Raw genomic sequence first — 26,923 nt, forward strand, 5'->3', positions numbered from 1 at the left:
GATCTGCATGTGACCAATAACCGATAATCGGAACCGATATGCATTTGTCATGAAAAACAACATGTACTGATTGTGAAAAAGTAAGACTGCATGTTAAAAACTAAGGTAAACAAACAATTTAGCACAAGGAGTTACATGCAAATGTATTTTTTCACTCAAATCAAGTCATTCAGATTTAAGTTATTTGGTAGTGAAGACTAACAAAGATGGAAAAACATTGAAGATATATAAAAAAAAGAAATAACCAGTCTAAATTCATTTCAAATTAACTCTTAAGAGTTGGGCTCTGACTCTAACAGGCCGTAGAATATACTGAAAAAATTGAGCCAGTATTTGGAAAATCCCTAAAAAGTGGAGTTAAGGAAGTGTGATCCAAGAATAAAGATGAATACGATAGTAGGATGACGAAGGACTGAAACTAAAAATAAAAAATGGGAATGAAATCAAACTATCGATGATAGAGAAGGAGAAGAAACCGATCAGCTGTCTGATGGAGAGATAAAAGAAAAAGGGGGTAGAAAAGATGAAAGATTGGCGCTAAAGAGGGTTGACCCCTGGTTCTAGCCCACGTATTGAACCGCTCCAGCCTTTGATAAACTACTCTGTGTATGTGTGAGTGTGACCTCTGCACGTTCTGAGCTGAATCAATCTGTCAAACGCGTTAGTGCGTCCGTGCTTATTCACCGCCATGCCTGTTTGTGTGTGTGTGTGTGTGTGTGGGTGTGTGTGTGTGTGTGTGACCGACCCTGACCGGCCATCAGAGCCAATGACGGAGTATTGATCAAGTCTCCGTCTCCATAGAAACGGCCATTTGGGAAGACAGGCGAGGGTGCGTTTGTGTCAAAGTGGGAAGACTTACTTCAAGGTGGCTCATCAGATCATCGGGTCTGTGTGGAAAATGTCAGGTTCATGTTTTCTATTCGTGGCGTGATTTGGAGCTCCTGCTCGATGAAAAGGTCATCCAAAAACAAAAATAACAACAAACAAGTCTGAGCAGCTGTTCCTCATTTTACTGAACACGCTTATATCATCACTTGTTTATTAATGACGAACAGGGCCATGTTTACCATGGTGTAGCATCCCTTCTTTTTAACAACAGTCTGTAAATGACTGGGAAATGAGGAGAACAGGAATGTTGTCCCATTCTTTTCCAATTCCATCGGTCCAGGGTCTTCTTAGCAGGATTTTTCATTTTATAATGCATAAAGTGTTTAACATTGTTGAAAGGTTTAGACTGCAGGCAGGGCCAGTTTTGCACCTGGACTCTTCTCCTGTGAAGCCATGCTGTTGTGATGGATGTGGTATGTGGTGTAGTGTCTAGCTAAAATAGTCAAGGCCTTCCCTGAAAGAGCATATATTGCTCTTAAACCTCTCTCTCTACTTTTCAGCATTGATAGTTCCTTTCCAGATGTGTAAGCTGCTCGTGCCATAGACACTAATGCAACCCCATACCATCAGAGATGCAGGATTTAGAACTGATCCAGGAGAACAAGCTGGATGTTCCCTCTCCTCTTCTTCTTTCGAAGAAGAATTTCACATGTAATTCATTTGGCCACAGAACAGTTTTCCTTCTTGTGTCTGTCCATGTTAAACAAGCTTTGGCCCAGGATTGCGTTCACATATGGCTTTTTTGCATGATCTGTCTTCAACTGTCATTTGTGGATGGTACGGCCAGCTGTGTTGATGGACAGTGATTCCTGGAAGTGTTCCTGAGCCCATACAGTGATCTCCAGTAGCGAATCATGCCTGTTTTTAATGCAGTGGCCCCTGAGGGCCCAGAGATCACCGGCATCCAGTATTACCATGCAGCCTTGTCCCTTGCACAGAGATTTCTCCAGGCTCTCTGAATCTTTTGATGATATTTTGTACTGTAGATAGTGGGATATTCGATATCTTTGCGATTCTACATTCAGGAACATTTTCTGTTCTGTTGAAGTTGTTTCCAAGTTTGAAATGCAACTTTTCACAGATAGGTGAGACTCTGCCCATCTTTACTTCTCTAATATACTCCTTTTATTCCCATCCATGTTAATGTCTTTTTGCCAATTAACCTTGTTAGTTGCAAAATGCTTCTCCAGCTGTTTTTCATCGATATGACTTACTTCTCCAACCTTTTGTTGCCCCGTCCCAACTTTTTGAAGAAGTGGTGCTTCCATCAGATTCAAAATGAGGTAATGTTTTTCATAGAATGTTAAAATGTCTCAGTTTCAACCTCTGATGTGTTGTTACCTCTGCCAAGGAGGTTATGTGATCGGCGGGTTTGTTTGTTTGTTTGTTTGTTAGCAACATAACTCAAAAATTTGAGGACGGATTTTGATGAAACTTTCAGGAAATGTCCAAAATGGCATAAGGAAGAACTGGTTAGATTTTGGGAGTGATTCGGATCACCTTCTGGATCCAGGAATTTTTTAAAGGATTCTGTACTATTGGGAGATAGGGCTAATGGTGGAGGTCTGTGCTGTTACACACTTCATACCAGGAGATGGTGGACATGAGTAACTGCAATCCCAGCAGCATTTTTGGGTGTGTTTCTATTCAAAGTTTTGGAGTTTATAGAGTTTGAAAGACGTGGTCAAGGAGACGAGTCGAAGCATAACAGAGAGAAAGACAGTACTCAAAATGCTGGGAGGAATAGAGGAATATTCACCCTCTGTCATGACTTCCAGTCGTCCAGTGAGACAATGGGTGCATCTGTTGGCACCCATAGCGAAGCCAATGCTTTGCCTCACCATGTTTCCACCCCACTGGGGAGGGAGTAATCGGCAAATGCCTTGGTGGGGGGCACATGGGGACAGATCCAGGAATTTTTTAAAGGATTCTTCACTTTTGGGAGATAGGGCTAATGGTGAAGGCCTGCGCTCACCGAGTGCTTTTCTAGTTTATGTTCTGTTGTGAATACGATATGACAATTATTGCATTGTTTTTATTTACATCTTACACACCACCCCAACTTTTTTGGACTTGAGGTCGTAGAGTGAGGTTTTGACTTGCTTTTATACCCACTTATGTTACTGACTTGTTGCCAATTCACCTTGTTAGTTGCAAAATACTTCTCGGGCTGTTTTTCAGTAGTATGACTTACTTCTCCAACCTTTTGTTGCCCTGTCCCAACTTTTTTGAGCCGTATTGCAGCCGTCAAATTCAAAATGAGCTCATGTTTTTCATAAAATGTTAAAATACCTCAGTTTCAACATCTGATATGTTGTTAATGTTCTATTGTGATTACATGATGGGTTTAGTACAGTGGTTCCCACCTTTTTTCCTCAGCCCCCCCCCCCCCCCACCTGCATCGAAGGAATCTAAGCCCCTCTCGGACCCACTCGGATAAAGTACACATCATTTGAAACATTTTTCATTGACAAAATCCCAACATAACTGACCTATATAGACTTGTTCTTGACTAAACATCTATGTCCAAACTATCCATTATTATTACAATGCATTTGGACCACTCTTGGAAAAAGAAAGACTAATTTCAAGAAGAAAAACTCCGGTTTAAAAAATTAATTAATTAAAAAAAATAAACATGTTTTTGGCTTTAAAAGTGGTAAATGTCCCTGAACCCTGGATAAGAATTTTTAAGATTATAAAGCCCAAAGTCAAAATCTGACCACTGTTTTCAGTTTGATTTCTTGTACATTTTGGACTTTACACTGTTGTAAAATTAAAATTTTAAAAAACTTTTAAACTTGAAAAAAAAAAAAAAAAAACAAGTTTCCATGTCTATTTAAGACGTTTTAAATTCTGAAATTTTGATTTTTGTCTTTTAAATTCCGGAATGTTGAAACACTGTAATGTCGTAAATATAAGACTTTATTATCTCAAAATTTTTGATTTTTTTTTCCAAACAATTTTTTTACCTTTTTGATTTGAAATCCACAGATTCTCCTTATATTTTCATCTTTTAAGTTGGCCACTATTGTACATTAGCTCTGTAATCATGCGGTTTTGTTTAATGAACACCTAATTTCAACAATGTCAGAGCAGACAGGGTCCCGCGCCCCCCCTAGGGATCCTTGGACCCCAGGTTGGGAACCACTGGTTTAGTAGATTTGCAAGGCATTGCAATGTTTTTTGTTTACATCTTACACACCGCCCCGATGTTTTTGGAACTGGGGTTGTAGAGTGATGTTTTGACTTGCTATCAATCTGACTGGATCTTTGATCAACCAATCAATGTATCGATATGCATTCATGGATGTCTACTGATGCAAGTGGCTTCAATAAAACATTAAAGTCCTGTAATTTAAGAGAAATCAAGGTGGGATTAACTACCTGATTGGCCACTAATGAGATGCTTTCTTTGCTTTTTGCTTTTCAGACTTTGAGTTTTGGCTCAGAATGACAGCAACATTCATTAAGATCCAGGGTTACTGACTTACCTGTTAAAAAGTGTCGTGGTTGCCCTTCAGAGCCGTAGCCAGAGGTGTAGAAGAAGGATTTGTTTCTATTTAAAGGTGTAAATGCAGCCAGGGTGAAGGTTAACAAACGAATGTAGGTCAATGGACTGCCTGTAGACCAGGTTTACACACGAGTGTTTGTAGCCTCTGCAGAGTGTGTGTTTGTACTTCACTGACTACAGTATGTGCGTTATGATGTGTGTATCGGTGTGTGACCTGCTCTTTGTTCCTGTGCTCGGTGCAGTAAGGAGAGTGGACCGTTGACGAGGATTAATGCCCAACATATGGCAACCCTACGGGACACACTAACACAAACGCACACGCACACGCTGCAGTCATTACTCTGAACAAAGAAGAGTACGGCTAATGAGAAGGCCAGATCATGTGTCCTTTAACCGTGCACGCCTTAATGTTGCTCATATATGGATGGATGCAGATGAACACACACACCTGGAGCAGGGAGTGTGTCTGCTGTATGCATGAGCCGAAAGGTGTGGGGTGGGGGGGGGCTGTTGATGGAGGGTCTGAATACAAACACCTGTGTGTGTGTGTTACTGTACGAGTGTGTTTAAAGGACAGAGAATAAGGTGTGTATAGTCCAGGTGTGTGTTTCTGCGTGCGTATGAGAGAGAGAGAGGTGAAGCAGAGTTCAGAGGAAAAGTGAAGGTTCATGTTTTCATTTCTTCATGCCCCTCTGCCTCGCTCGGCCGCTCTCTCTCTCTCTCTCTTACTCGTTTTCTCACGTACAGAATCACACCCCAAAACATTTCAGACGTCTTCTCCTCATCTTTTCACACACTCTCTCTTCTTTTTCTCCCACCTCCCTCTCTCCCCCCCAGTGGGATCTGACAGATGCTCGCATGTTACAGAGAGGTCCATCATCCTCTCTGCTTTATCTGTTCTACTCTACAACCACGTTTCCAAAAAAGTTGGGACACTGTGTTAAATGCAAATGAAAGATATTTGCCTTTTTGGATTTGAAGGCAGCAATTCATCTCAAAAAAGAAGGGACAGGGCTGAAGTTTTGGGGGAGGAATGTTGTTCCATTTTTGTCTGGTGTAGGATTTCAGCAACTTTAAAGCCCAGGGTCTTCTTCCCTGGATTTTTTTTTTTTTTTTTTTTCGATGCACCAGTTGGTGAAAGATCTGGACTACAGAACTTCCCTGAAAAATTATTGTCTTTCCAGCATTGATAGTGCCTTTCCAGATGTAATCTATTGCAACCCCATACCTTCAGAGATAGCAAGCTGGATGGTCCCTCTCCCCTTCAGTCCTGGGTGTCTTTGATTTCCAGGAAAAAATCAAATTTAATTCCTTTGACCACAGAACAGTTTTCCATTTTGCCTCAGTTGATTTTAAAGAAGCATTCACCCTGAATCACATTCACATATGGAGGTGAAGTGTTCCTGATTCCATGCAGTGATTTCTAAGGATGGAGGTCTGCGCTCTTTGAGTGCTTTTCTGGTTTGAAATGCATTTTTAGCTTCACTTATTTAGGTCCTGGTAAGTTAAAGCATCCGCCTTATCTTTGAACATAAATTTCTTGGTGACTTTCCTTTCCAAAATCCCAACAAATTCCCTGAAATGAAAATTTTTAGACTTATTTTTAAAGCCTCCTCTAAAATTTACTCCAAAATGTCTTCAAATATTTCAGTGCTATCATAAAACCTGAACAGTTAAATAAATAAATAAATAAATGAAAAAGCAAATCTAATCCCCCCCGAAGTTGCTGAAGAAATAATTTCCCAAATTCCCATGAAAATGCAAAATAAATAAATAAATAAATAAATAAATGAATAAAATAAAATGTAGAACTCCTCAAATTATCAGTTAGACTCAACCATATCCCCTGTATTTTACCAAAAAGACCAGACAATTTCCAAGCGAATTCCCCAAAATATTCTGACAAAAAAATCTTCGCAAGATTTCAAACAAGTGATTTAGAATTAAATGAGCATTCTGGACTATCTCAAAAATTCAAACAATAGAAATTATTACCATGTCGTGGGAAAGCCCAAATGTAATGTCCTCATATGTGCACGCAGGGTCTTATGTGGTTAATTCAGATAAATTCTGCCTCTCTAAAATGCTCCTCCTATACCCAGTCATGTGACTGACCTGTCGCCAGTTAGGCTAATTGATTGCAAAATGATTCTCCAGCTGTTTTTCATTAGTACCACTTACTTTTCCCAGCCTTTTGTTGTCCCGTCCCAACTTTTTTGAGAAGTGTTGCTGCCATCAAATTCAAATTGAGCTAATATTTTTTCATCATCTGATGTGTTGTTTATATTCTATTGTGAATAAAATGTGGATTTAGGAGATCAGACAATCATTGCCTTGCTTTTATTTACATCTAACACAGCGCCCCAACTTTTTTAAAGTGGCGTTGTAGATTGATGTTTTGACTTGCTATAGATCTGATTGTTTTCTTGATTAACCAATCAGTGTATCAATATGAACTGATGAATATATCTTCATCTTATACCGTTAGAAAGTCTTTTTATTTCTCTTTTAAACGGTGCCACAATAGTAGAGACAAACCAGACACCCTCCCACTCACATCTACGGGCAATTTAGAGTCATCAATTAACCTAAAAAGCATGTTTTTGGTCTGTGGGAGGTCACTGGAATACCTGGAGAGAATCCATGCATGCATGGGGAAAACATGCAAACTCTGCACAGAAAAGGCCCTGACCGGGAACAGGGCACAAAATAAACCATGGTTTCTAAAATGTGGTGAATATCATATGAAATTGTGCCTGGCTGATAACAAAGTCCTTCATTGAAGTGAACGGGATTTTCACTACTGAAACTAACTGTTGAGCTTCGTTGTTTGGTTGATAGTCATGTCCCAGATCTTAACTACTTCAGTGTGTAGCTAACTTAATAAAGGTGGCCCTTTGAGTTGAACCATGCAGCATAGAGCAGCTCTTTCATCCCCAGCCTTGCGTGCAACCTAATGCCACTACATTAGGTCATAAGCTAGGATGCTACAAGCTAAATGCTTATGTAAGAGTGTAATCAGTGAAGTTTTTCTTGAGTTTTTAGTGCTGAAACTTCATCCCATGATAGTTCTTTAATTGCTCCTGTTTTTGTGCATTTATTTAGTGTTTCTTCTTCTAAAGTCGGATTTATTTTCGTCCTTTCTCTTCCGTTCCTGTGGCTCCGTGCTGAAGTCTTGTACAGGTTTTAGTTTTTGGTCCTCTCTCTCTATCCCGCTCCCTCTCTCTCTCTCTCTCTCTAGGTGTAAATGACTTTGGACGGCCATCTGTTACTTAGCCACCCTGCAGAGAGTTGGCCTGCATGCACACCTCCTGTGTGTGTGTGTCGGTGTGTGTGCCCTCCTTTATGTTTAGTTGCACGTGTGCAGTTATTGTATTCTTGTGTTTTTGTGTTTATTTATGCCTGCGTGCACATGCATAATACAGTAGGTTAGGTTTGTGTTTGTGACCGAAATAGAGAGAGATGTCGGTGTGTTGTGGAGGTGTATTCAGCCTCTCCTGCACATGTACGACATGTTTGGTGTGGCTGTTGGGTGATTGTGAGACATTGTTTTACATCAGCGTTAGCTTGTTAGCCACAATTAATGCTAATACCTCTGTTTCACTTCAAAATCACTGATGTTTATCCTTAAAATGCGCAAATGTCAGTTTATTTTTGTTTGAACGATCTTTGAAATGTTCAGTACTTTGATCCTTTTCTATTCTATGAATCTTTAAAGAAAAACGTCATTGTTTTAATGGCCAGTAGCATCAAAATTAATGCTAATTGGTGCTTAGGAGAGGAATAATTTTATCAAAACTTGGAAGTACCTTCTCCACGTTGTCTAAATTGTGCAAAAACATCTGATACCAAAATGTAACTCATGTAATTTTAAAGTTTAGCTGCTCTAAAGGATTTTGACTGTAATTTTTGATGATTGAAAACAAGAAATAAGACCAAAATTGGGTGCACATGACTTCTTTTTTGCTGTTTTTATGTTGGAGTCAGTACTGGCTGTTTAATTTGAACAAATATTAAAGATGTACATTTTTTAGTATCTCATGATTTGACTTTCGGTGCTGTAAATTGTTATTTGACATTAAAAAGATTTATAAAATGTGCTGAAAATAAGCCCTTTTAGCAGCTTATTACAGTGATAATACAGAAATTCATGCTTGAATGACAAATCAATTCAAGATGAATAAAATGTGTGGACTTATACAGGAAATATATACTTTTATCAATAGAAATAAAATGATGATAAATCCACAGCCTTTACTGACGCTGCTATAGAAGAGCAGGTGTTATGGTTTGACATGTGACCGTGTTAACTGGTGACTTTTCAGCTGGTTATGTTGTCGTGTGTCAGAGTTTAAACACTGAAGACTTTCTGTTTTGTCTAATGTAGCTGTAGAAGATGTAAATTTACTGAAAAACTAACTTAAGTTTTCAGGATCCATTATGAACCCATGCGTATTTGACGTGTAGTCACCAGTTAACATGATCAATCATTACACTGTAATTACACATTACACATCATTACACAGTGTACAGGTACACTGGAATTTGTGTGCAATGCTTCTCGAGTCAGCTCTACAAGAAACAGAAAGTATAGAAACATAAAAGTATAAAGTATCAATATAAACAAGAAGACTTGGGATAAAAATAAAGTTATATTACCAAAATATGCAAGGAATGTCACAATGTCAAAAACACACTTGCAAATATGAAAAAATAAATATGTTGTAAATATGTTCAAGTCCTATTTTTTTTTTTTTTTAATAAATTTATTTATTTTACAATAGATAGATGTGGTTATCTTAAATGTCTGTGCTGATCAGCAGATGTTGGCTGATATTATTCTTCCTATATAACACATTTTTTAAAGCCTCCCCAAGAATGTACTCCAAAATGTCTTTAAATATTTCAGTGCTGTCATAACACCTGAACAGTGAAAAAAAAAAAGAAAAAAAAAAAAAAAAGAAAAAGAAAAAAAGCCAGTCCAATTCCCCCAAAAAGTTACTGATGAAAGAATTTCCCAAATTCCCATGAAAATGCAAATAAATAAATAAATAAATAAATAAATAAGATAAAATGTAAAATTCCTCAGATTATCAATTACATAATTATCATCTTGACAAAAACTAATCTTACTTTTTGTCAGTTTTAGTCATCACAGATCTATTTTTGTTAGTCTAGTTTTAGTTTTGGAAATAAAAGGCTGTCAACGAATGATTTAGTCATAGTTTTAGTGGATGAAATTAACCTGGCAGTACCTATCCTATTATATTTTACAATAACTGTTGCCTCTCTTGAGTTAATTTCTCATCAGTTGAACATTTTGGAGGGATTTTATTGAGAACCTGCAGTCAATTATCGACTGCATACTTTACACTCAGTGAAATAATTCAGTAATTCAAACTAGAATAATGGATTTATTTGACTGAGAGGTCTTCAGATTAACTAGAAGAAACTTTAGGCCAAAAACTAGAACCCCTATTTGCTGTTGTACTGATACTTGGGTTAATTTTTTCTTTCTTTCTTTCTTTCTTTTTTTTTAATTTGGGGTAAAATATTAAAATTCTGCTGTTTTTGTTTGCAGATTTTTTATGATCAAAGTCCCAATAGAAGTTTCTCCAACAACCAGAAAACAAATCAAATATTTTATTTGTTATTTTATAAAATAAAACATTGGACTAGTTATCCTTTTACATTTCACTGTAACTTTGTAATGCCTCTTTTTAACGTCTTTCCAGGTAAACTGAACATTTGGATGGAAGTTCATTTTTTATGATGGACATTTTTTAAAAGTAGAATTATTTTATCAATTATTTAGTACTTGTATACAAAATAAAAAATAGAAATATATACATCAGAAAAGCTGAAAAAAAAAGAAACAAGCTTGAACAGACAAAAGTTGGATGGAAATGTATTGAAAACTACTGATTTATTAAAAGCTGCATATCTCTTTAAATGAATCATTCAGATATGTGAACTGTCTAAAAATATTTTTGCAGCTTGAAGTCCTACATATCTGTGTTTTTATGGATTAAACTGGTTCTGAAAAGAGAGGGACTTTTATTGTGAAAGAGCCTGAAACTAAAGCAATGTGCATCATCATCATCATCATCATCATGGTAAATCGATTTAGTTTTAGTAATTTTATCATTCTAGTTTTCTGAAGTGGACTGGTGGTTTTATTTGGGTGCTGGTTTAGCTCGGGTGCCTTTATACAGAGGCTACAGTCCTCCACACTCTGCTCCCCCCCAGCTGTCCTTTCAGAATAAAAGCAAAAAGCCCCAAAAACAATCTTAAAAACAGTTTTTTGTTGAATCTTCTGTCACCGTCACAAACACCCAAGAACTTTTTCATGAATTTCCACATCTTGCATCAGAATTCTTCACGCCAGAGTTGAAGATATAAAATCGGAGCTTTTTCCATCTAAAGTGGGAATATTTCATGATGTGGTGTCTCCTGCTGGTTCTGCTGGTTTGAGAGCTTTGAGGTGTGAAAATGTCACCGCCAGAGATGATCTGTGCTCTCACTTTGTTTCCCCGGAGACGCCGACTGTAAAAACGACTAATCAGGTGTTTATTGGAGTGTCCTGAAATCAGCCAATCAGGTTCAACTTAACCTGTGTGATATCACGTTTTCATTTACACTCGTCTAACAGTAGACAGTGTTTCAGTCCTCGGTCTTTCATGGCTCGTCTGCGTCGTTCTTATTTGCCTGTTTGATGCTGATACCGTTGAGCTGCTCTTAGCCTCCATGCTGTATAAATGATTGATGGCTGTAATTGACGCTGAGTTGAATTGTATCAGATCATCTTAAAGTCATTGTGTTGGTTTGTGTTGGACATTCATCTCTATTGTCGTCGTGTGACTGTACACGCTGTAGGAGCAGCAGACGCTCCTCTCCCTCCGTCTCAGCGCTCTGAGTCTGATTCTGTGTCACAGTAATTAATCTCTCTCTGTCTGTCTGTCTCTTCCCTCCAGCTCTCGTCCGGGCCGTCCTCCGAAGCGTTGTTCTGGTGCAGGGATCCAGGAAAGCCCCAGGCTGCTGCACCCGGGCCTCCCCGGCCTGCTGTCCCCCAACCTGCTCTCGCACACGGGTAACAGTTTCGCTGTTTCAGACGCTCTTCTGTTCTTTCTTCCTCCATCTCTGCTCTCATTTCAGTCTCCATGTTGACTTATTTGTTTAAAGGAACTGGGTCACACTGCTTCACATGGCCACGTCAACATGTTAGCTTTCAGTGATGTGTTTCTTCTGCTTTTTGACCATCTACTCAGGCAGGTGTGAACGTTTAAGACCTTTAATACATGAGGTATCTTTGCAACTGTTGTCCTCTTCTTTTTTCTACACTTTAAATAAACTATGCAAACTATGATCAGCATCATCAATCAGCCCTGAATTTTAACATCTCAGGACACGTTAGACTGACCTTGTAAAGCCAATGGATTGGCCAGATTCCATGCCCATCATCGGGTAGATTCATCTTGTAAAGCTTCATGCTGATAGGCTCTTCCTGGTCAGATAATGACCGGACCAATCAGCATCATTTTAGGAGAAAGACACTGTAGCAGTGGGTGTGGTTTATAAAAGAAGAGCAAGCCGTTTGACTTCCTGGTGAAGCCTTGATGCCAGAGTCGTTGAAGTGTGTTTTTAAGGTCTACACATGGCCATGCCATGAAAATAGGGATGCATGATAAGAATTTTTTTTAACTGATACTGATAACTGATAATTTCCTACTCCTGATGGCTGATAATAACATTTTTTTTTTCAATTGTTGATTTAACAGAGGAGTTTATTTGATTTGTTTATGCACATCTGGGGGAAAGAAGGGGTTAATATGTAGTGAGCAAAGATATTTATAACTAATTTTAACTAATATCACTCGTGTTTTTCAAAAAACAAAGAACTATTCTGACTTTATAACCGTTATTATAGTTAACTTTTTTTAGTTAAACATTTGTGTACCAGGTACAACATACACAAACAACTGACAGACGGTTTTCCCCCTCAAAACCAAATGATAACAGGATGTTATTCTTAACAAACAGAGACATTTGGGGGTCTGTTTTTTTTTTTTTTTTTCAAGCAAGCTGATGTTTTACATAAAGATTAAAAATATGCACTGACATAAGTCATACCAGAGATAGGTTAAGAATGTAAAGTCCACCGTGGTCTGTGGCTAACTTCTGTTCCTAACGTCGATCAGACTGAGTGAAACCACGTTAAACAGAGCAGGCGGGTACACGGCTATGAAAGTAGCGATGGATCAGGAGACTGCCAGACTGATTTTGTTATTATAACATTGCGCCTTTTGGCTCTGGCAAACTTTCTGCAGTTTTCAATGCCTGCTTACGATCAGCGCTCTGCCTGGTATTAGCCGTTGACTCGGTCCTAATGCCCGCGGCTGAGGCTAGTGGCTGCTGCCACTTTTAATGTCGTTAGGATGATGACTCTTAAGATAAGATCCGTCGAGGACTTCTTTCTACTCTTTGTGACCTTTGGAGGGCAAATTTTACACACACGGCCGTGTTATCCTCCCCATAGATACTGAATTACGCCACCCTGTTGTTAGCATTTTAGCACAGGGGCTGCTACTTCCTCTTCTTCTCTGGTGCTTAACAGCAGTCGTGTACTGCGGCACCACCTGCTGTTTCAGAATGTGTAGTCTCATGAGAAAGAAAACAAACGCCAGCACTGCCATGCTGACAAATATATATGTTATCGGGGCTAGTTGTCATGATATTGGACTTATCGGAATGACGTAATAATTTTCTGTTATCGGCCCGATAGTTATCGTGCACCCCACATGAAAATAAAGGTGTTTTAATGCTTAAAGAGAGTGCTGTGGAGTTTTCTCCCCATTTGTCATCAGCTATTTCAACCTTGGCAAGAGCAAAGGAGAGAAATAAGAATTATACGATTAATCATGATTATACGTTTTTGATGTTTTCTACAGCACTAAGTATTACATTGCAAGGCTACACTGCCACCTACTGACCTGGCATGTATACTACAGTGTTTTTATATTTGTTGCACATCTGTTTGCACATATTTTCATTTAAATGTGGATTTTATTTTTCAAAAATGAACATAAAAACAGTTTAATTTTCAGTCAGTAATTGTGGGGTAAATGTGGTCAAACTTACCTGCACAAACTTAAAACCAAAATCAAAAGGATGGATGCTCAAAGCACAATATTTACACTAAATTTCACTTCCCGTCTCCTGGATATCAGTCTGAATAAAGGTGACTTAAGAATGTTTTTAGCATTCCTCAACACAGGCTGCTAACATGACGCTAAAATTGCTAACAGTTAGAATGCAAAGAGTGATATAAAGCTTTGTTTCCTATTTAGAGAGACTTAATCACAGCTATTTTCTTTTGTTTTCATCTATCAGATTTGAAGTTCCTCACTGGGGTGGATTTGACACCTCCCTGTAAATCCTGGTCCCTTTAATCCTAATCTCATTGATTCTTATTCTCTCACCTGTCAATGTGTCTTTCTACCTCTCCTTTCACCTGAAATGATTCTCTCTTTGTTTTTGGATCGCTCTCTTCAATCCCTCCTTCTCTCCTCCCTTCCCTTACATTTTAAGCCATTTCCCCCACCTTCCTCCTCTTCTCCATCTTTACATCCTGCTCCTCATCCTCTTCTTTCTATCCCTTCATTCCCATCCCTCCATCCTCACCTTTCCTCCTCCATCCACAAGTGTAAGACCAGGAAGAAAACCAGGGATTTATTTTCTCTTTTTGGCGCCGAAAGTGAAAATGGATAGAGAGGAAGGAAAAAGCTGTGAGAGCGAAAGATTAAAAAAAAAAAAAAAAAAAACGGAGGGAAGAAATGGAGGGATGTCGCCAGAGGAGATGATGAAACCTAAAAAACGACTGCCAAAGAGAGAGAGAGAGGGAGGGAGGGAGGAGAAAGACAGACTGTTGAGGAGTTGACAGTAGAAGAAGAAGAGGAGATGAAGAAAAGGAAAGAGAAAGAGAAGAAGACCTGCAGAGAGAGAGAAAGAGAGGCTGAACGAGTGCAGACTGCGTGGTGGTGTGATGAATGACACGTCTCTGGGGTCCCACTCCTCCATCTGTCCATCCCTCCCTCCTCTTTCCCTCCCTCCTGTCCTCTCCAGTCTCCCTCTTTTCTTCACTTCTCCTTTCTGCCCTCTCACTCTCTTTCTCTCTTGTGTTTTCTTCTTTTCCACCCGTATTCTTTCTGTTTCTTTTATCCGTTCTCTTTCTGTCTCCTTCCTTTTCTTACCTCTCTGATTTTATCTTTTTCTCTCTTTTGTTCCATCTTTCCTGATCTTATTCCTCTGATTTCTTCTCTTGTTGCTCTTTTTTGTTCTTTTATCTCCACTCTTTCTCTCCTTGTCTTCTCCACCTGTTTTCCTATCTTCCCCTTCTTTCCTGTCTTTCCATTCTTATTTTCACCACCCTTCATTCTGTCCTTCACCTTTCTTCATTTACATCTTTCTTAAGTTGTTTTCATCTGTCGCTTCTTTGTCTCTTGTTCCCCTGGATCTTTTCCCACTTTCTTCTTCTTTTTTTTTCTTTCCTTGACTTTCTTTCTTTTGATCCCTTTCTTTTTCCTTATTTTCCTCCTTTCATTAGCTTGTGCTTTTTATTTGTCCCCCCCCCCACCACCACCTTTAATTTCAGTCAGGAACACATTTGTCATACATTTTATACTATGAGTGCAAAATGGATTTACAGTTTTATGTAGAATGCATGACTAGAAACCCCCATATGGATAGATACATTAATGGCAATCCATGTTAAATATGATTAAATTAATTCAAAAGTAATTATTCCATCGAAGCAAGAATCTAAATATTAGGGTGCAACAGACTTTATGCTATAAAGAAGAAGGCTGGGGTGGAGGAGGTGAAGCTTTATGCTATAAAGGAGGAGGTTGGGGTGGAGGAGGTAAAGCTTTATGCTATAAAGGAGGAGGCTGGGGTGGAGGAGGTGAAGCTTTATGCTATGAAGGAGGAGGCTGGGGTGGAGGAGGTGAAGCTTTATGCTATAACGGAGGAGGCTGGGGTGGAGGAGATGAAGCTTTATGCTATAAAGGAGGAGGCTGGGGTGGAGGAGGTGAAGCTTCATGCTATAAAGGAGGAGGCTGGGGTGGAGGAGGTAAAGCTGCATGCTATAAAGGAGGAGGCTGGGGTGGAGGAGGTGAAGCTTCGTGCTATAAAGGAGGAGGCTGGGGCGGAGGAGATGAAGCTTTTCCAGCAGCAGCAGCAGTGGAGTGTATCTGCATCAATGCAAACAGGGATTAGAGAGAAGTTTGTCATAGGGCTGGGAAATTAATTGAAAAATAACCGAAACCGACATTCAGAGCCTCTAACCTACGTAAACCTGTCATGTCAATTATTTCAATTTTTTCCCCTTTTCTTGGAAAATTTTGACTTTCTAAGACAAAACATTTTCATTTCAGTTGATTTGTATTTTGATTTCAGAGGTTTCAATAAATAAACATAAATTGTTTATCTGTGCCTGTTCCTTTTAGTTGTTTTAAAATTATACAAATATTTACAGAACAAACAGAGTTGGAAGTTGGGTGTGGAATAATCGTTCATTAATTGTAATTGAGGTAAATAAGTCAGTTAGTTGTGATTTTCATTTTTGCCATAATCACCCAGCCCTAGTTTGTCATATTTTTTTCCATCTCTGTTTCTTTCTTCCCTTTTATCCCCATTTTTCTTTCTTTATCTCTCTTTTTCATCTTTGAATCTGTTTTTTCCTTCTTTTTCCATCCTTAAATCCAGTCTTCCTTAATTTTTTCCGTATGCCATTTTTTGTTTTTTTTCCTGGCTTCATTTCCATCTTTCTTTTCTACTACTCATTTTAATCCCACTCTCTTTCTCTCTTTCTTTACCCTTTCTTCATTTCTTTTTCTTTTGCCTCTTCTCATTTCAGTTGCTTTTCTTCTTTTCCTCATTTCTTCACCATATTCTTTAATTTATTTCCTCATTCATTCCCTTATTCTTTACCTTATAATGCTCTTTTTGACCCTCCATATATTACTTTCTTCCCTCCTTTAAACCACTTTTTCAGTCACATGTTTACTTTTTCATTTCTCTTTTTCCTCCCTTTTGGTTTATTTCTTATTTAACCCTTAAAAACCCAGGGGTCCACTGATAGATTCTTTTGTACCTTTTCTATTATTTATAAAAATGACTGTTCATAAGTATACCACAGGATTTACATCGCCTGAAAACTCTGATTTTCAGGATTCTGACCATGTAAACCATTCTAGGATAAAGCCACCACAGCAGCCACAATTAATGCATTTATAAGGCTACAAACAGTAAGAACGGTGACTAAGCTCACCACTAGAAGCTCTCCTGATCATAGTATTCTATCAGAAACAGAAAGAGTCCCTACAATCTAAATCCAGTTAGGAGTTAAGTCCACAAACAGGACTACATCCATAAACATCCATGGACTGGTGTTTAAAATGCATGACAGTATAGGGGTTAGCACTGTTACCCTACAGAAGGAAGGTTCCTGGTTTAATTCCCAGTCAGGGCCTTACTGTGTAGAGTTTGTTGTTCTCCCTGTGCATGCGCTGATTCTCTCTGAGTACTCCGTCCTCTTCCAACCACCAAAAACATGCTTGTCAGTCTAATTGTTGACTCTAAATTGCCCGTAGGTGTGAGTGCCTGGCTGTTTGTCTCTGTATGTCATCCCTGTGATCGGCTGCTGACCAGTCCAGGGTGTACTCTTCCTGTCCAGCCCACTTCGACCTTGAATGGGATAAGTGGTGTAGAAAATGGATGGCTGTTCTCAGTAGTCCACTCTATTTACTGTAATAGCAGCTATTAACACTGGTATATAGAGACAAGTCTGCCAACCTCTGACCTTCAGATTGACACTTGATTTAACCTTGGTTTAAAAAAAAAAAAAATTGTCCTACGCTGGCCAATGAGGGTCCCTGCTTGGCTTTCATGTGCTGTACACTGAGGAGAGGCTTCCGGCTAGCAAATCTGCCATAAAACCCAGATCAGCAGAGAGCTGTAGTGGTGGTTGTCCCATCTCCACTCAGGATCTCTGGAGCTCAGTCAGAGTGCTTTCAGGTGGACATGGTTCTGGTTGTGGCTCTGTTCTGGAGTCTCAGGACCTTGATGCTTTCTGACGAACCAGCCAAAGACATGATGGACGTGTATGGACCACGTCTAGCTCCACTTTTCTCCCTGATTTCAAACAAACATTTTGTCTCCTTAGCAAACAACGTTTTCTACTGTTTTTGGGGTTCCAGCTTAGAACCAACTTTTAAGGTTCCAAACCAATTTTTTTTAACTTGTTTGAGAACTGGAACTGGTACGGATCTATCAGAGTAACCATCAGGTTCTTGGCCACCTCTCTTACTTAGGTCCCTTTGCTCAGTTTCTTCAGTGCAGAAGAATTTTCTGTAGCCTTCCCTAGATCTGTGCCTGTCAACAATCCTGTCTCTGAGCTCCACAGCTCCTTTGACCTCATGGTTTGATTTTTGCTCTGATGTCATTGTCAGCTATGAGGCCTTCTAGAGAGGTGTTTGCCTTCCAAATCATGTCCAATCAATTTAATCTAGCACAGGTGGACTCCAACCAAGGTTTATAAACATCTCAGCAAAGATCAGAGAACTGGGAGGAACATGAGCTACATCTACAGGGTTTTTGCAAAGGGTCACTGTAGATGAGTGACTACTGCTCTTCCTCTGGTCTCTCTCTCTCCTTTCAGTCTTTTTAACCGTTTCCTCCTCCATCCTTCCTATCGTCCCCTTGACAGTGACTGTTGGCCCCTCTCTCTCTCTTCAGGATAAATAAAACATGTTTGTGTTTAGTGACATATGGACACGGCTCACTGTGGCATACTAATGACACACACTCACATTACTGAAACACACACATCAGGTGTGTGTTAGTGTTTGTTGAACATTAGAGCGACCCAGAGAAAACATTTGCTCACTTATGATCGCTCATTAGCTCACACACACACACCCACACACACACACACACACACACTGACACACCAAGCCACAGCACCTACGTACAGCACACACTCACACTAACACACACTTGGCAGTGCTCGGTGCCTCGTTCCCCCTCAGTCACACACACACGCAGAGTTGGTCGTCTTAGCGGCCCTGCGTCCATGGAGACGCCACGTTGCCGGGGGAGACGGGCTGTTGTTTACGACCTCGCGGGCGCCACGGCGATGGGGGGCATCGGCCAATCACAGATGGACATTTATCACACTGTTAGGGAACATGGAGGAGAGAGGAGGAGGAGGAAAAAGAGGATGAAAGATGAAGGAGGAAGGGTTAGATTAAAGAGGAGACGACAGTAGAAGAAGAAAATAAGGAAGAGACGAGGAAAGAGGAGGATGATGAACATGAGGAGGAGGAAGAGACAGAGGAAGGATGAGGATACCACCAAGACAAAGCAGAAAGTTACAATAGAAACTAAAATAGAAAGATAAGGAGGAAAAAAGGTTAAATTAAAAGAAATGAGAGGAAAAATAAGCATCTAGATCCTTGCATCAGCAAAATCGTCCAAAAAGTTTCATAAAACTGAACAAAAACATAGAAGAACTGTAGTAAACCAAACCAAAGATGTGTCTTAAGCTCCATTTTAAATACATCTGTGAATGCTGAAGAGTCTTACTGCTGTGGAGGAAACTTTCAAAGTGTCAGCGCCAAAAATCTAAATGCATGAGTACCTTTAAGTTTTCAGGTGGACATAAGAGACCAGAAGAAGTCCTGGTCAGATGACCTGAGGGGTCTACCAGAGATAGAGGGGGAGTAGGCCCAGGGAGGGCTGGAGATGATGTGTGAAGACAATGAGAAGATAACGAAGACAAATGGAGATGATACAGAAAGTTTAAGGACTGACTATATTATCAGTATACGTAGATACTGGCTCAGAAAGTTTTTACATGCATATAAAATTATTTCTGTCATGGGCCATGGATGATATATTAGCTGTAGATATATGCCTAGATCAGTAAAAAAATATCAGCTTAGAGATTTTTAAAGGTGCAGTGTGTAAAATTGGGGCTATCAAGATCTAACAGTCAATTCTGGAGTGTGATGCTCATTTCTCTGGTGATAACTGTGGGAACCAGTGAAGTTTAAAAATCAATACATGCTTAACTGTTATTTGGTTCCTTCTATGGTGCCATAGAACCAGGCAAAATGCAAAAATCCAAGATGGCAGCGTCCTTGGAGGGGACCCTCCTTATGTATGAATAAAAGGCTTATTCTGAGTTCATTTAAAACATAAATTTAAAAAATGTGTTCTCAGATGTCAACACTAATTTAGATCAATCTACTTATAAATGTTATGTTTCATTTTAACCAAGCTTGTTTTGCTAAATGCTACTAGGCTAAATATTACACTCTGCACCTTTAAAGTTCAGCATAAATCGGCAGTAAATATCAGCATATATCAGCAGTAAATATCAGCATATATCAGCAGTAAATATCAGCATATATCAGCAGTAAATATCAGCATATATCAGCAGTAAATATCAGCATATATCAGCAGTAAATATCAGCATATATCAGCAGTAAATATCAGCATATATCAGCAGTAAATATCAGCATATATCAGCTGTAAATATTGGCTTATATTAGGAGTAAATATCAGCTTAGAGATTTTTAAAGTTCAGCATAAATTGGCAGTAAATATCAGCATATATCAGCTGTAAATATTGGCTTAAATAAGCAGTAAATATCAGCATATATCAGCAGTAAATATCAGCATATATCAGCAGTAAATATCAGCATATATCAGCAGTAAATATCAGCATATATCAGCAGTAAATATCAGCATATATCAGCTGTAAATATTGGCTTATATTAGGAGTAAATATCAGCTTAGAGATTTTTAAAGTTCAGCATAAATTGTTAGTAAATATCAGCATATATCAGCTGTATATATTGGCTTAAATAAGCAGTAAATATCAGCATATATCAGCTGTAAATATTGGCTTAAATAAGCAGTAAATATCAGCATATATTAGCTGTAAATTTTGGCTTATATTAGGAGTAAATATCAGCTTAGAGATTTTTAAAGTTCAGCATAAATTGGCAGTAAATATCAGCATATATCAGCTGTAAATATTGGCTTAAATAAGCAGTCAATATCAGCATATATCAGCTGTAAATATTGGCTTAAATAAGCAGTAAATATCAGCATATATTAGCTTTTATTGGTTGTATATAAAGCTCGCCATAAATCAGCTGTATATAGCTAGCCATATTGGCTGTAAACATTGGCCTGTACATAAAGGCCTATATTGACTGCTAATATCCACCTATATTTGTTGGAAAAGTTGGCCCATATCAGCTGTTAATTTTGACCTATATTGGCTGTGAATATCCAACTATATCAGCTTTAGATATTGGCCTATATTGGCAGTAAATATCTGACTACATTGGCTGAGTCCTATATCAGCAGTGCTTATATTGGTTCTAAATATCACACATATCTGCCTTATATAAACCTTTATAAACTGTTGATATTGGCCTAAATTTGCTGTGAATATCCAGCATTATGAGCTGTAAATATTGGTAGTAAATATATGCCTATCTAGGCCTTGAAAATCACAATTTATTGGCTGTAAATATGGACCTGTATAGTATGTAAATATCTGCCTATATTTACCCTTTATATCCAAGTATGTCAGCTGTAAATATTGGCCTACATTGCATGTAAATATTGGTCTATATTGGCTGTTAATATCAGACTATATGGGCTGTGGAAATCAGCATTTATTGGCTGTAAATATTGGCCTAAATCACCTCTAAATATCTACCTACATCAGGTGTAAATATCAGGCTAAACCATCTTAAAATGTTGGCCTAATTTGGTGATAAATTTCATCCTATATCAGCATTGGTCTTATTGGCTCTTAGTATCATGTATATCTGCCTTAAAAATCAACCTATACCAGCTGTTAATATTGGCCTAAATTGGCCGTGAATATCCAGCTTAATGAGCTGTAAGTATTGGCCAGTATCAGCTGTAAATATAAGCCTATTTTAACTGTGAAAATCAGAATTATTTGTTTTAAATATTGACCTATATAGTATAAAAATATCAGCTTATATTTGCCCTTAATGTCCAACTATATCAGCTGTAAATATTGGTCAACATTGGCTGTTAATATCGACCTATTTCAGCTGTAAATATAAGTTTTTTGGCTGTGAACATCAGCATTTATTGGCTATGAATATTGGCCTGTATCAGCTGTAAATAAATGCTGATATTGGCTCTACATAATGGCCTATACAGCCTACTTTGGCTGTAAATATCGACCTTTATTGTCTTTTTATGTCAGCCCATATTGGTGGTATATATTGGTGTATATTGCCTGTGAATATTGACTAATATTGGCTACAAATGTTGGCATATGTCACCAGTCTTTATCCATTGATGAAAGTTTTGAATATCAGCCTGTTTTGGCTGTAAATACTGTATTCACCTATAACTGCTGTAAATATTGGCTTAGATTGTCTGAAAATATGGACCATCATCAGCTGGAAATTCTGGCCTATACTGACTTTAAATATTGGCCTATATCAGATACAAATATCATTTTTCAATTCACACAAGTCATTTGCAAAATTTTAGATGATTGGTAGGTCTGATGCCAAATTTGGTGTTATTTTGGGCTTTTAAAGCCCCTTAAATGTCGTTAGTTTCAGCAGAAACAGCTACTTGGTCCCTGGGGCTCCAAGGATATCCTCACGCTGTTTTGGTGCTTTGTCTCTCAATGGAAGACAGAAAACAGATGAATTAGAAGAAAATTTAAGCGAGAAGAAGAGAAATTGCAAAGGGAGAAAGGGAAATGTAGAAGAAGATCACTGTGGATAGAAGAAGAGGAAGGTCATTGTTGGTTAAATACAGGAGAAGTTAGAAGGCAAATATTTGGAAAACAACCAGATAAAAAGGATAAAAATGGAAGAACAGAACAGAGGACACAAAAAGACAAGGGTATTAGATGAATTGAGATCATAATAATTATAAAAAGACGTTGAAAGTCAAAGAAAAAAGGATAAAGTAAAAGGAAGTGGAAGTAAACCGTAAAGTGAAACTGAAAGGAGAGATAAAAGTTTGTGTTTCCTCGAGTTAAAGGAAGGAAACTGCAGCGAGGGAAAGATAAAACATGGCGGAAGTTCAGACTAAAAATGTCGAGGAAAAAAAGAAGCAGGGAAAAAAGAGGTGAAGATGACCGCGGGATAAAAAGAAGAAGAAAAGCTGAGGAGGAGGGAGGAGGGATGAAGGAAGAGGAGAGAGTGATATCAGTTTAATTGGCCTCATCTTCCTCAACAAAGACGCTGTGATGATAAGCGTGGGAGTGTGTGAGTGTGTGTGCTAACCTATGCAGGGTGCTGCGGCACTCATTTGACTTGTTAATTCACTTCAAAAACAGCTCAATGCTTCGCCTTGTCTCCTAACACACTAAACACACATGCTTACACTCTCATAAACACACACTCGGATACACAATCTCTACACCCGCGGATATTTAACCAGAATACACACAGACTTCTAAGAAAGCACCAGAACAGTCCAAATGTGTTCCATTACTGCATATTTTTGGTTGAAATACACAGAAACATAAACATTTACACACAATAACACACACTCTAAACTCTCTCACACTCGTAGTGTGTGTAGGTTACAGATGAAGTGCTTTCAATCTTGTCATGAAAAGAAAACACTCATCTGAGGACTCTTATGTGCACCTGCAGAAAGAGAGCGAGAGAGAGAGAGAGTGTGGTAGAACGAGGGCGGGAGATAGGAAGAGAGAGAGGGAGGACTGAAGTGTCATTAAGTCTTTTTCATCTTTTTCTTCAAACTCCTGGATCACAATTTTCACGTTTTTTCCCCCCAACAAGAACAGTAATTAGTCACTGATACTGCCCCCTACTGGTACAAATATGTAGAGTAGCACGAGTAAGAAGATAACTAACTGATAAGTAACAGTAATATGATTAAAAAGTAGAACTGATTGTCCAATCACTGACATGTTATAACCTCTGCTCTGATGTAAACTACAGGAAAATTAAATGAGCAACAGAATGGGCTGAATTTGACAATAAAGACAATTTCTATAGTCTTAATTAAGCAACATAATAAAAACCACTTAGATATACAATATGGGACTTTTTTGTGCTTAAATGTTGCATAAACAGCCCCAATTCCAAAAAAGTTTGGACACTGTGTAAGATGTAAACAAAAACAATGGAATGATTTACAAAACTCTTAAACCCAAACCCTTTTCTGGTAGCACTTTGTTTTAGCGGGTAATTTTACAGCAATTTGCATAACTATTAAGCAGTTTCTCATTAATAAGGAGGTTATTACCTCATAATAAGTTGTCATTTTACCAAGTGATAACTCTGAAAAAAAATGGTAATATTCAGGGAGTAGTAACCTAGTAATAACATATTAATTATCAAGTTATTCCTTGCAATATTGCAGCAACTCTCTGTTAATTAGGTGGTATTTTACCCTAACCCTAACCCCTGAAAATCATTTGAAAATGATTCAGGGAGGACTCAATTTAATTTAGTTGCCCAAAATCAAGAAATTACGCAGGTATAATCAAGCAATTTATGAAGAAATCTAGAAAAGCACTCAGAGAGCGCAGACCTTTGCCATTAGCCCTATTTCCTAACAGTGAAGAATCCTTTAAAAATTTCCTGGATCCGTCCCCATGTGCCCCCCACCACGGCATTTGCCCATTACTCCCTCTCCGATGGGGAGGCAAAGCATTGACTTCGCTATGGGTGGACTGTCATGGTGGAAGCATTGCCTGCTGGTGCCAACAGACGCACTGACAGTCTCACCCATGGTCTCACTGGATGACTGGACGTCATGGCAGAGGGTGTATATTCCTCTATTCCTCCCAGCATTGTGAGTATTCTCGCTGCACATCGCTGTCTTTCTCTCTGTTACGCTCTGACTCGTCTCCTCGACAGGGCGTACATCTTCCAAAACTATAAACTCCAAAACTTTGAATAGAAACACACCCAAAAATGCTGCTGGGATTGAAGATACTCATGTCCGCCACCTCCTGGTGTGAAGTGGTAACAGTGCTGACCTCCGCCATCTGACATTTCCTTAAAATTTCGTCAAAATCCGTCCACAACTTTTTGTTATTGTTATGTTATGTTATTCTACCCTAGACCTAACCCTTGTAATGCTGTGGTACTTCTCTTGTAATTAGCTAGCCCATTCTTGTCTGATGTAGGATTCTAGCTGCCTAACAGTCCTGGACTTCTTTACTGGATATTTGTCTCATGATGTGTCAAATGATTTGTGTTGATGAAAGGTTTGGACTACATAGAGGCCAGTTTAGTATCTAGACTCTTCTACTGTGAAGCCATGATGTTGTGATGGATATGGTATGTGGTTTTCTGAAATATACAGGGCCTTCCCTGAAAGAGACGTTGTCTGGATGGGAGCATATGTTGCTCTAAACCTCGATCTGCTTCTCAGCATTGATAGTTCCTTTCCAGATGTTAGAGCTGCCCACGCCATAGACACTAATGCAACCCCATACCATCAGAGATGCAGGCTTTTGAAGTGTTTGCTGACTACAAGCTGATGGTCCCTCTCCTCTTTAGTCTGCAGGAGACAGTGTCTGTGTTGTACAACAAGAATTTCAACTTTTGATTCATGTGACCACAGAACAGTTTTCCAATTTTGCCCTAGTCCATTTAAAATGAGCTTTGGCCCAGAGAAGGGGCCGCATCCCACATCTGACTTTTCTTTCATGATCCAGCTTAAACTTGTGTCTGTGGATGGCACGGCTGACTGTGTTTACAGACGGTGATTTCTGGAAGTGTTCCTGAGCCCATGCAGTCATTTCCAGTACAGAGTCATGCCTTTTTTAATGCAGTGGCCCTTGGGGGCCTTTTCTCTAGTGCACAGGGATTCCTCCAGACTATGGACTGTAGGTGGTGAGGTATTTGTTTTAGATTTATAAAACTTGATTTAAAGTTCTACTTGATTTTGAACTTGAAAACATCAAAAGACAAAACTCAAAGGTCAGTGTCTGAGTCTATTGAAGATGACACAAAATGGCCGCTGTGAAATGGTTCCAAATGGGCGTCCTGGCCTCCCAGTGAAAGCTAAAGATGGGCGACCTAAGTGCCAGAGTGCAGAGCTGAAATCTATTTGACTCAGCACCAGAGCAATCGACTGCATTTGTAAATTGGCACTCCGAGTGCTCGCAGGAAGAAAGAAAAAAAAACAGAAACACAAAAAAGGCCAGAACAGTGTGTTTCTAAATTCAGAACACAAAGAGCAATTCCTCTGTTTTCCTGTTTGTTTTATTCAAAGTGTCACTCCGTCTCTGAAAGCGCGGTCGGAGCACTTCGTCAGAGATGTAGGTGCAGGGGATTAAATATTTACGACCGCAGCCAAATGGGGTGGGTTTCACGCGAACTCAGGAGGGGGGTTCAGAACCCTCGAAGATCACCCGACTGCCTCTACCGGCAAACTCAAAGCTCTTAAAGACCATCCTAACGCACGGAGCTGTGGAGGGACACTGTCAGATCTCATTTAGAGTATGGCCTGCCATGTGTGGGATGCTTTTATGGAAAAAGGCCTTACAGTAGAGGAGGAAGGTACAGTTTTTATGGTGGGTGGGGCGTTAATGATTGAGTATGCACTATGTAGGACAGGGACTGAGCATACGTTCAGAGATGAACAGAAGTTTTGCTAGGTTTCCACTTACCCTGAACAATTTAATTCATTTGCCAACTGCACAAAACATACAAATCTAGAAAACAAATAGCAGATAGTGTAAAAGGCAGTGTGGCATTCCCTCATTTATACAGGGCACAATCTTTATTCATACTTTGTTTTCCGACGATGTCTCTTTGGTTATATTTTCACATTAAAGGTCGTCTGGGACTTGATAAAAGCGTGGGCTGTTGAACACGTGTCAGTTGTAATGCTTCCTTGTCAGTTGGTTTGCAGAAAAGACACCAATAAGCTGGTTATTATTTTATTTTCTTCACAGCACAGTCCTTAGGATCCTCCTCCAGCTACACATGACTTATACCAACTTGTGTCCCAATCCATCCACTAGAAGTAGAGCGATTTTCCAGGATATGTGGCAGTTTTAACCGGCTTGTGTGCCGAGAGGGAAAGCCAACGTTTGGGAACCTTGGATATCTGCACCAAATACCTTCCCCCCCGGACCTCATGGTCTTCCTTTACTCTTGTGTGGCCCGGACATTGACTGATGGCCAAAGGCGCTGGCTAGACTCTTCTGTGACAACTTCTCCTCTGTAAATTTTTGGTTATTGTTGGCAAGACCTTGTGTCTAGTGCAGCAGCTGGATACAGGCATCTGACTGGCTTTCCCAGGCCTGATCCAGCTCACAGCATACTGGGTGTCCAGGACCCATCAGACTGAACCATGTGTGTTGTGGAGGGGGCAGCTAGGGAGAGACCTGGAGATGTGGTGTGGGCCTGGTGCAGGCCTGGAGTTTGAGTTTCTGCTCAAAAGCTACAT

General features: G+C 39.2%; 1 protein-coding gene across 1 annotated transcript in view; it reads left to right on the forward strand.

The window, feature by feature from the left end:
* LOC121504180 (dachshund homolog 2-like) overlaps positions 1-26,923 on the forward strand; it is a 162,509-nt gene that overhangs the window by 77,291 nt on the left and 58,295 nt on the right. The window contains exon 2 of the mRNA XM_041778835.1: positions 11,377-11,492. Coding sequence (XP_041634769.1) covers positions 11,377-11,492 — 116 coding nt within the window. The remainder of the gene's footprint in view (positions 1-11,376; positions 11,493-26,923) is intronic.

Source organism: Cheilinus undulatus, linkage group 22, assembly GCF_018320785.1.
Source record: "Cheilinus undulatus linkage group 22, ASM1832078v1, whole genome shotgun sequence".
Lineage (NCBI taxonomy): Eukaryota > Metazoa > Chordata > Actinopteri > Labriformes > Labridae > Cheilinus > Cheilinus undulatus.